The sequence below is a fragment of the Schistocerca serialis genome, chromosome 3 (genome assembly GCF_023864345.2).
Source record: "Schistocerca serialis cubense isolate TAMUIC-IGC-003099 chromosome 3, iqSchSeri2.2, whole genome shotgun sequence".
Taxonomy (NCBI): Eukaryota; Metazoa; Arthropoda; class Insecta; order Orthoptera; family Acrididae; genus Schistocerca; species Schistocerca serialis.
The window spans coordinates 197,701,090-197,713,678 of NC_064640.1; the positions used below are offsets into that span (position 1 = coordinate 197,701,090).

The window sequence follows — 12,589 nt, forward strand, 5'->3', positions numbered from 1 at the left end:
TTTTGTACCCACCACCTTTCACACATTGCAATAATAGAAATTCTTCTAGAGAATATAAGAAGTACTCATGGAGAAACTTTTTCAGTTTTTTTAGCAATTTTTCCTTTTGATATTGCATTTATGTATGTCATTGTTCCTTTTGAACATGTGGGAATAAATATGCTGTGAAGCAGTGGTCAGAATGCCCAATTCATTAAACATACGTCTCCAAGATGATCATGGGTGAACACCACATATTATTCTTACAGCACATTTTTGAGTAATGATGACTCTTTCTTAAAGATGAGTTACCCCAGAACATTATTCAATATGACATTATTGAACGAAAATATGTAAAATATGTCAACTTTCTGATTTGTCTCTCCCCAAGATTTGCAGTGATTCTAAGGACTAATGTGTTTGAACTAAGTTGTTTCAAGAGTTCCAAAATGTGTTTTTACAGTTTAAATTCTCATCAATATGGACACCAAAAAATTTGAAGTTTCTACCCTATTTATTATTTTCTCACCATGTGTTACACTTGCAATTGGTGTAGTACCTAGATTTTCAGAACTGATACGTTGTGTCTTTTTAAAATTAAGGGTGAGGCAGTTTGCCAAAAACAAATCTTTGATACTCTTAAGAATATTGTTTCCCATTTCTTCTGTTGCTGTATGTTTGCTTGGATTGATTAGAATACTAGTGTAACGTACAGGAAGAACTAATTCTGATTATATTGTATTAGATGGATGATTGTTTACATACGTGAGAAACCAGAGTGGACCTAAGATTGAGCCTTGGAAAACCACATTGTGAAGTTTCCCCAGTCAGTATAATGTCCCCAGACTACAATAACTGAATTACTAAGTAAAACTTCCTGCAAAATTTTGGTTAGATATTACATTATCCATTGGTTGACTGTACCATCAACCCCACAGAAAATTCCAACAAGCACTGGTTTATTATTTAATGCTTGTAAAATTTGGTAACTGAACATGCAAATGACATTCTGAGTAGAGCAACTCTTCTGAAACCCAAACTATCATTTGCTGAGAATATTACTGTTACTATATTGAAATACTGTTGTAGAATACACCACCTTCTCAAATATTTTAGAAAATAATATCAGCAGTGAAACAGGTCAGTAGTTATTGGTATATCTCCTATCACCTTTCTTAAGTAGGGGTTTGTTTGACAATGGCATGTTTCAGTTTCTCTGGAAAAATGCCTTGAGTTAGTGACACATTATGTATTTCAAATAAGGCAGGCCTTATTATATGGGAACAAATCTTTATTACTTTATTGGAAACACCATCAAAACCAGATGAGCTTTTATTTTTGAGAGAATATATGACTTTCTTAATTTCAAAAGGAGAAGTTGGTGATACACTCACATGACTGAATTTTATGAGAGTTACTTTTTCAACATACTGTTATGATTTTTCTCTTCATATGTTTGTCCGTATACTTTCCACCATATTTAAGAAGTAATCATTGAATAGATTGTTTATAGGCCTTCCATTCATTTCAACAGTGATGGTATCCTCTTCTGTGGCTCACTGTCATGTCTCTCATTTCACTATATTCTATATAGCCCTAAGTTTGTTGTCAGAGTTACTGATTTCTGACATTGTGTGCATGTTCTTTGATTTTTAATAACTTTTCTCCATAATTTTGAGTAGCTTCTATAGTGTGTGGTTTCTGTAGGATCTTTATTTGTTCTGGCCAACAAATACATATTTCCCTTTGCTTTTCACAAGATACTTTAATCCCTCTAATGACCCATTGGTTTTTTACATGGCTGTTTAATGTCCTTTCTGATTAGCTTATGCAGAAAGCTGTTTGCAAATAGTGATATGAATTTATTGTGGAGTAGGTTAAATTTTATTCCAGCATTTGGCTCTTTATAAATTTCATCCCAGATCATCTCCTGTAAATTATCCTTAAAAACATCTGTCTTGTGGTCATTAATTATTCTAATTGATTTCCACTGAGGAGTATCCATACTGTAAGGCCCTATGTTATCTATCCTAACTAGCTGTGCATCACAATCAGAGAACTCATTTGTTACTGGGTGAACAGTTATTTTCTTGCTTTGAGCTTCACCAAAAAAAACATTACCAGTTAGGTTCCTATTGTTTTTATCCAGCCATGTTGGAAAGATAATTACTGAAATCAAATTGTGGGATCCAAACAGGATTTCCTGTTCATTTTCCCTATCAGAATGCTTTTAAAAAATCTACACTGAAGTCACCACAGACTATTAACTGCTTGCTGATGTGTAACAGATAGTATAGTAAGGAATCCAGATTCCTAATAAACAGCTGAAAATTTCCCTGTGCTGATCTTTATCAGTTACAATTAAAAGTGAACCATTTTCCAGTATTACTACACAAGCACACATTGCTGTGTGCAGATCACTACAAAATATACTTATTTGAATATTTTTTTCCTTGAGATATGTAACAACTCCTCCATTTCCCATCTTACACTGACAAAAAACTGAAACACCAAGAAGGAGTTGTGTGACATAAATGAAAGTTGGTAGGTGTGTTTCTACGTCTGAAAGATGTTGTCTGTTCAAATTTTGCACCAGTCGCATAAGAGTTACCTTTGAGACTGGATATGGTGAGTCAATGGTAGACAATAGCGTCTTTAAGATAACAAAGATATCATTATCAGCACCTCACTGAGTTTGAATAAGTCTGTAAAATATGGCTACAAGAAGCTGGATGTTCCTTCTGTGATATTCCAGAGAGACTTAACAGAAATGTAGCCACTGTGCATGGATGCTGGCAGTGGTGGTCATGAAAATGTACGGTCACAAAAAGACCAGGCTCTGGATGACCACACACACTACCAAGAGAGAAGACCATCATGTTTGGTATATGGCTCTGGCACATCATACTTCTTCTGCAGCAGCAATTTGAGCAGCAGTTGGTACCACAGTGACACAAAGAACTGTTATAAAGTGGTTACTTCAAGGCCATGTGTTCCACTGACACTAAGCCACTGCCATTTATGACTTCAGTGATGTCAAGTAAGAGCTCATTGGAGGGCAGGGGGGAGGTCTGTTGGGTTTTGCAATGAACGCTGGTTCTGCCTTGGTGCCAGTGATGGCTGTGTGTTGGTTATAAGGAGCCCAGTTGAGACCCTGCAACCAATCTGTTTGTGTGCTAGGCATACTGGACCTAAACCTTGAGTTATGGTCTGGAGTGTAATTTTGTATCACAGCAGGAGCACTTTTATGGTTACCCCACACATCCTGTCTGCAAATTTACACATCAGTCTGGTGATTCAACCTGTTGTGCTGCCATCCGTGAACAGCATTCCAGGGGGTGTTTTCCAACAGGATCTCGCTTTCCCACATACCGCTGTCATAACCCAATGTGCTCTACAGAGTGTTGACTTTTTGCTTTGGCCTGCTCAATCCCCAGATCTGTCTCCAATCGAGTACATATTGGATATCATCAAATGATGACTGCCCCTATATTGACCAATCAAGTGCAACAGTCATGGAACTCCATTCCACAAACTGACATCCAGCACCTCTACACCAAAATGCGTACAACATTCTGGCAGTTACACTGATTATTAATATACCAGTATTTCACATTTGCATTAGTTTCACGCTTATGTTAACCACAATTCCTCAATTTTAATCACTTAAATACATTACATAGGCAAATGTATTCTCAAAATTTGATTACACTACATCAATTATTTTTTGGTGTTGCAGTTTTTTTCTGTCAGTCTAGTTCTGCATGAGTAAGATGCTAGAGAGTAATCTTTTATATGAACCTAATCTAACCCTGTATGAATCCTCACAGATGGGTCAGCCACACATTTATTTGTTTTTTTCAGAAAACAGAAAAACCAAAAATATTGTATATCCCAAAGCACTTGCAAAAACTTTTTTAAATTTAATTTCAAGCACAATAGTCATTGTCTTTCATATATTTTTTACACTGTAATTGTCTCTGCTTTGTATATGTGTATATACTTAGAAAGAGAAAGAGGCATTGCAATGCAAGCTGGGCACAGCTAATTATATGTTAAAATAGTTGGATGTTACAGCAGACAGAGGGCTTCCAAAGGTGACAATGTCTGCTTGCACTGTTCTGTTCAGAAATTTTACCATGAGCGTAAACCCTGTGTGTCATCATGGAGTACCTTCTTACAGTATTCATAACTTTAGGTAATCCAAGTACAGTGCTCTAAGATGCTACCAGTCATCCTTGCACCACTTCAAATCTACCTATCTATCTATCTATCTATCTATCTTTTTCACCACTTAATTCTCCAAAATTTTCTTATACACAATAATAATTGTCATTATATATGATTAGCTATCAACTTTTGTAAATTGACCAATTCTAGGTTGCAGAGCAGCTGATAAATCCCTTTGGTGATGATGATGAAGATTTTGAATTAAATTGGCTTATTGATCGACACACAAAGGTACTGTGCATCTTATTTCTCTCTAGTACCAAAACTACGCATTTCTAATTATAAAGTGTCTTGGTATTTGTCTTTCATTTGGCACTGTCATAACTGTGTTGGTTACTAATTTTTGTTTTTATGAGATGCAATATCTGTGCAGAACCTTGATAAAACAAATGATAGTGTCTACAATTTTTCTTTTTTACTCATGGAAGCATCTATCAATAAATGGCATCTGATAAAAAAGTCATGAAATACCATGTATTTATCAAATGCTATCTGAATATTGTCACACTTCATCTACACCTATACTCTACAAACCACTCTTAAATGCATGGCGGTGGGTACTTACTACTGAGACATTTAGCATGCCACTTCCCATTCCATTAGCATATGGAGCTTGAGAAGAATGATTGCCTTAAGACCTTAGTGCTCTCTGCTATTAGTCTAATTTTGTCTTCAAGATTCCTATGGAAGGGCTACAAAGGTGTTTGTTGTATATTCCTAGCTCCCTCACCTGAGCTGTTTTTTGAAAGTTTGTAAGTTGGCTTTCACAGAATTGTTCACATCTCTCTTAAAGTGTACACCAGTTTAGATTTTACAGCATCTCCATAACACTCTCCCGTGAGCCTAACAAACCTGTGACCACAATGTGCTGCCCTTCTTCATATACTTTCAATACACTGTTTTAGTCCTGTATGATATAGGTCCCACACACTTAAGCAATATTCTAGCAACATTGGCATTGCAAGTAATCTCCTTTGTAGATAGACTGCATTTCCTCAGTGTCCTACCAATGAACCACAGTCTGCCATCTGCTTTAGCTATGTGATCATTCCATTCAGTGTACCTACGGACTGTTACTCCCATCTATTGTGTGAGTTAACTGATTCCAATTGTGACTTGTTGATATTGTAGTCATATACAACTATGTTTCTTCCCGTTGCAAAGTACATCATTTTAGTTTTATTTTCCTCATATTCCACTATCATATAACATGCTAAAGGCTTACATCAACAACTGTTCCAATAATTCCAGGTATGATTTTGCCTGGAAACTAGTATGTGACAGCATCCACTTGTCAGTTCTTGCCTGTTAATACAACTTTCTTGTAGATACTATTATCGCCCACTTCTTGTACTGAATTTTTAACTGGTCACAACATGTGTAAATAAAACAAACAAGTATTAACAATACCAGAACACTATTGATATGCCTAACTTTGGTCATATGATAAAACTTATTAAATGTTAAACTCTATACACATGCTGTTCCTTTGTGGACTAAAAGCTTCCTGATCTTATTAAATCTGGCCTCTTGTTATTTTTTGCCATTATTTATTCTATGGTAGGTTTTCTGTTATTGTAACATTATAAATGATTCTTACTACTTCATATTTCATTTCATTTATGTTTAAATACTAATCTTCCTTTTCTCACTTTTTTAAAAAGACCTTTACGTACCTCTATTTATGGAGCTGTAGTAAATACAAATAATATACCCAGTTTCCAGTACTCTTTTCATTTGCCCTTTTACACAGATCAGCCAACAAATTATGACCACTGCCCACTGTGACAATGGATGCCATCTGGTGGTATAACAGGCATATTAAGCTGTAGCAAAAGTATGTAAGTGGAGCAGACATGGACAGGGGTTACCCTAGCTAAGATATGGGCTACAAATGGGGAAATCCATTGAGATATGTGACTTTGACAAGGGGCAGATTATTATTATGCAAACCCTGTGAATGAGTATCTCAAAAACAGTGAAGCTGGTAGAGCGTTTAAGTGCTACATTGTGAATATCTACAGAAAGAGGTAGAAGGACAGTGAAACTACCACTAGGTACTAAATGGTTGGATGTTCACAGCTCTTCACAGAACATGCAGTTCAGAGGCTTGTCTGCTCTGTAAAGTAGGATAGATGATGATCTGTGGCATCTCTGCTCAAAGAGCACAATGCTGGATTTTCAGAGCACGTAGTTATTGTAGATTGTTGAATATGGAGCTCCACAGCAGACCAACCCGAATTGTTCACATGTTGACCCAACAACATCATCAATTATGATTGCAATGGACATGGGACAATTGAAATTTGACCATCAATCAGTGGAAATGTGTCAGCCCTTTCGGTGACTCACATTTTTGCTATACTAGGTCAATGGTCATCTCCACAAATGCCGTCATCAAGATGAACAGCAGCTTGAAACATGCAGCTCATGACAGACACAGGCTGGTGAGAGCAGTATTATGCTATGGGAGACATTCTCCTGCACTTTCATGGCACCTGTGGTAGTAACTGAAGACATACTGACAGCTGTGAACCACCTAAATACCTTCATGCTTGATGCCTTCCCAGATGTTGTTTTCCGTGCCTTCGAGCCATAACTTTGCTGCAGTGGTTTGAGGAGCATTATAGTGAGCTCACATTGATGTCTTGGTGACCAAATTTGCCTGATGTAAATCCTACAGACCCTATCAGTGTTGTTATCGGGCACCATCACCACATACATGCATCAGTTGTTCATTATTTATGTGAATTGCATGATCTGTGCATAGCCATCTAATGTCACATACCTCCAAAAACCTAACAACAAATTGTTGGATCCCTGATATGCAGAATCAGTGATGTATTTCATTCCGAAGATACATAAACAAACCAAGTGAGGTTGTGCAGTGGTTAGCACACTGGACTCGCATTTAGGAGCATGATGGTTCAGATCCACATCTGGCCATTCTGATTTAGGTTTTCCATGATTTCCCTAAATTGCTTCAGGCAAATGCCAGGATGGTTCCTTTGAAAGTACATGGCTGACTTCCTTCCCCCTCCTTCCCTAATCCAATGGAACTGATGGCCTCCGTGTTTGGTCCCCTTCCTCAAATCAACCATCCAACCAACAGGCAAACAAGCCATTACACAGGTGGGCTTAATGTTTCTGCTCACTAGTGTATATACTGCTTTTTTTATTGCTAGACTAGTTCACACTTTTTTGTTGGACTTGAGATTTTTTAAAAATTTTTCTACTTTTTCATCAAGCAATGAAAAATAAACGAAAACACTGGAGTCAGTGGTAAAAGCACGTTCCTATTCATCTCTGTAAAGTTCATCAAACTAACAAAATTTGGTGATTTTGTCAGCTATTGTTCACACATGAATGAATATATCAGAAGACAATCCCAAATTCTGTATATCTTCGCATTTCTGTGTTTCTTGTGGATGCTATATTTAAGAAATGATTGTTGAACCCAGTGCTTTATTAAATGAAGTGTCAAAAATGGAAAAAAAACTTCAGAGACAACCAGCCTAAGCTCAATGTGTTAGTGAGCCAATAGCAAGTTCATATGATACACTAAAATGAGTCACACATAGTTGTGATACCACTAAAATAATGTTTTGAAAGCTAATTCATTTTAATGTACTGAATGCGTATGTTTTACGTTGTTACACTGTCCCAGCCATTAGCAACATAATTTGTAATGTAAACAAAAGAAGCATGCAGACACTTGATGAATGTTCAAGTTGCAGGCATGAGATACTTCAAAAGTAGATTTTATTAGAAACATAGACTAAACTTTAAGTTAGACACATCATATAAGGTAACATTTTCATTTCATCTGCTTCTATTCAATGACAATTTAAAGTCATAGGCGTATGATATTCACTATGAGGCAAAAATATAAAGCTCAAGTGATGAGGTATAGTGCAAGGGTTATATGTTAGTGCAGGCTTTCTTGGTGAATTTCATATATGAAGTCTTCATGGGTTGTCAGCCAAGTAGCATCGTCATCTCGTGGCAACGTTTCGATGGAATGCGTCTCCATCATCTTCAGGTGAACATGATGGAGATGCATTCCATCGAAACATTGCTACAATATGATGACACTACTAGCTGACAACCTGTGAACACTTCATGTATAGTACAAGAGCTTTTTTTAAATTTTCACATCTTGGTGCACAAACTAAAGCAAATATGAATATCAGAAACGGTTCATTTACAGAAACCTCATATATATAAACAAAGATGATGTGATTTACCAAACGAAAGCACTGGCAGGTCGATAGACACAGTTTGTGTGTCTATCAACCTGCCAGCGCTTTTGTTTGGTAAGTCACATCATCTTTGTTTTTAGATATATTTTTCCCACGTGGAATGTTTCCCTCTATTATATCCATATCTCATATATATATACACACACACACACACTCCTGGAAATGGAAAAAAGAACACATTGACACTGGTGTGTCAGACCCACCATACTTGCTCCGGACACTGCGAGAGGGCTGTACAAGCAATGATCACACGCACGGCACAGCGGACACACCAGGAACCGCGGTGTTGGCCGTCGAATGGCGTTAGCTGCGCAGCATTTGTGCATCGCCGCCGTCAGTGTCAGCCAGTTTGCCGTGGCATACAGAGCTCCATCACAGTCTTTAACACTGGTAGCATGCCGCGACAGCATGGACGTGAACCGTATGTGCAGTTGACGGACTTTGAGCGAGGGCGTATAGTGGGCATGCGGGAGGCCGGGTGGACGTACCGCCGAATTGCTCAACACGTGGGGCGTGAGGTCTCCACAGTACATCGATGTTGTCGCCAGTGGTCGGCGGAAGGTGCACGTGCCCGTCGACCTGGGACCGGACCGCAGCGACGCACGGATGCACGCCAAGACCGTAGGATCCTACGCAGTGCCGTAGGGGACCGCACCACCACTTCCCAGCAAATTAGGGACACTGTTGCTCCTGGGGTATCGGCGAGGACCATTCGCAACCGTCTCCATGAAGCTGGGCTACGGTCCCGCACACCATTAGGCAGTCTTCCGCTCACGCCCCAACATCGTGCAGCCCGCCTCCAGTGGTGTCACGACAGGCGTGAATGGAGGGACGATTGGAGACATGTCGTCTTCAGCGATGAGAGTCGCTTCTGCCTTGGTGCCAATGATGGTCGTATGCGTGTTAGGCGCCGTGCAGGTGAGCGCCACAATCAGGACTGCATACGACCGAGGCACACAGGGCCAACACCCGGCATCATGGTGTGGGGAGCGATCTCCTACACTGGCCGTACACCACTGGTGATCGTCGAGGGGACACTGAATAGTGCACGGTACATCCAAACCGTCATCGAACCCATCGTTCTACTATTCCTAGACCGGCAAGGGAACTTGCTGTTCCAACAGGACAATGCACGTCCACATGTATCCCGTGCCACCCAACGTGCTCTAGAAGGTGTAAGTCAACTACCCTGGCCAGCAAGATCTCCGGATCTGTCCCCCATTGAGCATGTTTGGGACTGGATGAAGCGTCGTCTCACGCGGTCTGCACGTCCAGCACGAACGCTGGTCCAACTGAGGCGCCAGGTGGAAATGGCATGGCAAGCCGTTCCACAGAACTACATCCAGCATCTCTACGATCATCTCCATGGGAGAATAGCAGCCTGCATTGCTGCGAAGGGTGGATATACACTGTACTAGTGCCGACATTGTGCATGCTCTGTTGCCTGTGTCTATGTGCCTGTGGTTCTGTCAGTGTGATCATGTGATGTATCTGACCCCAGGAATGTGTCAATAAAGTTTCCCCTTCCTGGGACAATGAATTCACGGTGTTCTTATTTCAATTTCCAGGAGTGTATATATATATATATATATATATATATATATATATATATATATATATATATATATATATATATATATATATCTGTGTGTGTGTGTGTGTGTGTGTGTGTGTGTGTGTGTGTACATAAACTCAGTAATTTCTTCAACCATTCAGATCAGAGTTAGGGAGATCAAAGGCAGAGGACTGCTAGGAGAAACACAGAGAAAACAGTATGGGGGAAATCATGAAACAGACCATCTGCTGATTAGGAAGTTGGTGTGAGAGTGATGAGTAGAGTGGGACCAGAAGAGGGATATGGACAAACAGGGGATGAAAATCAGCAGAGATTCTGGCAAAGGAGATTGTGTTAACAAATGATATGTTTCAGGAACAGTTCTCGAATGTACAATTGAAATAATGTGGTGTTGAGGTAAGGTAAACATCCAAGTAGCACAAGTTGTGAAGCCACTGAATTTCACCAAATTATGCTGAGCAGCATGCTCTGCAATTGGGTAGCAGGTTGATCCTGAGTAGAGTTTTACTTCATCCTGTTATACAGTTTTCACAGTGTTTTTCCTAATGGTCTTCTTGCAGTGCTCTTAACTTCCTGTGTAGGTGCCAGTTACTTTGCTGCAGCCACTTAAATGTTTCATACACTTATGTTATTTCCCACCCTATTCCCTCTCTCTTTTTGTGTGTGTGTGTGTGTGTGTGTGTGTGTGTGTGTGTGTGTGTGTGTGTGTGTGTGTGTGTGTGTATGTGTGTGTGTGTGTCCCACAACCTTTCCGCTCCTATGTCCACACCGCACTATACCCCCTACCTCAGCCAAGAATGTTAGTTGTTCCACCCATTGAATAATTTATGACACATACAACAACTTGTCTTGCTCCTCTCCCAAATTTAGCAATTTGGTATCTCCAGACTTCAGAAATATTTTCAGGAAATATTTCTCAATTTTTTGACTGGTTGTAGAGATTATTTACATTTGGCCTTATTAAGAGACCAGAAGAGTTCAGAATTTTGTTTGAGTAATGTTTTTGACCAGAACTAGTATGAAAACAATCTTGTGATTATGCAGATAAACTGATGGCGCTTAACCACACCTGAGTAAATCTATATCTGAGTAAATCTATCTACCTATTATTCTCTATACTTCAGGCAAAATGCTTTTTTTTTTCTTTTTACTTTTGGAAAGAGGTAACTGAAGAGAGATCTCTGGCTTGCAGAATAGGCATTCATATCAAATACCAACTAAATATTTTCTCCAGTTTTACTTGAATTGCACTGCTATGTCCAAGGTTAAAATATCATTCAGTTCCAATATGCTATCCTCTTTAGCATAAAATCTCATTGTCCAGACTGAAGGAAGTTATAGGTGTTTTGTCCTAAAATTATTGCCTGAATTTAGGAGGGATTCATCTTGAGGAGTCACTGGGTGCACCAGAGAGCGTGCTGGTTCAGGTGTAACTAGAGAGGCAAATGAGATTGCTGAAGGCTGTACGTGAAGGTTAGCTGCTACTCAACACATATAGGAGATGCTGAGTTACAGATAGGCACAACAAAAGGACTCTCACAATTGAAGCTTTTGGCCATTAAGGGCTTCGTCAGCAATGGACACACATACACACACACTCACACAAATGCAACTCACACACACAACTGCACTCTCAGGCAACTGACACCACACTGTGAGCAGCAGCACCAGTACATAATTGGAGTGGCAGATGGGTAGGCGTGAGGAGGGGGGGGGGGGGTGGGCAGGCATGGGGAGGGATTGTATGGTGGGGTTGGTGGATAGTGAAGTGCTACAGGTTAGACAGAGTGCTGGGAAGAGGTGGGGAGGGAAGGGGGGAGGGGAAGTAGCGGAAAAGGAGAGAATTAAAAAGACTGGGTGTGGTGGTGGAATGGCGGCTGTGTAGTGCTGGAATTGGAACGGGGAAGGGGCTGGATGGGGGAGGACAGTGACTAACATAGGTTGAGGCCAGGAGGGCTACACCAATGTAGGATATATTGCAGGGTAAGTTCCCCTTGTTTCTTGGCCACAGTCTGTCGATGGCCATTCCTGCAGACAGACAGCTTGTTGGTTGTCATGCCTACACAGAATGCAGCACAGTGTTTGCAGCTTAGCATGTGTATCACATGACTGATTTCACAGGTAGCCCTGCCTTTGGTGTGCTAGGTGATGTTAGTGACCAAACTGGAGTAGGTGGTGGTGGGAGGATGTATGGGACAGGTCTTGCATCTAGGACTATTACAGGGGCATGAGCAAGGAGGTGAGGGATTGGGAGTAGGGGCTGTGTAAGGATGGACAAGTATATTGTGTAAGTTCAGTTGACGGTAGAATACCATTGTGGGGGGTAAGATAGTGGGCAGGATATTTCTCATTGCAGAGCACAATGAGAGCTAATTGGCACCCTGGTGGATAATGTAATTCAGTTGATCTTTGCAGTACCTTCTCTCCATCCACAAAATTCTCCTGCTATGCAATCCCAAATTCCTGGAACCCATAACACACATTGAAACCTTTGCCCAGCAGGAACATGCACAGCATCAACTCAGAAAGCTCTCCACCCTGC

The 12,589-nt window shown here is 40.1% G+C and overlaps 1 protein-coding gene across 9 annotated transcripts in view; it reads left to right on the forward strand.

Moving 5' to 3' along the window:
* LOC126469904 (bestrophin-2-like) overlaps window positions 1–12,589 on the forward strand; it is a 668,302-nt gene that overhangs the window by 487,912 nt on the left and 167,801 nt on the right. For all 9 annotated transcript variants that reach the window (XM_050097253.1, XM_050097257.1, XM_050097256.1 and 6 more), the window contains one exon: window positions 4,360–4,440. In XM_050097253.1, coding sequence (XP_049953210.1) covers window positions 4,360–4,440 — 81 coding nt within the window. The remainder of the gene's footprint in view (window positions 1–4,359; window positions 4,441–12,589) is intronic.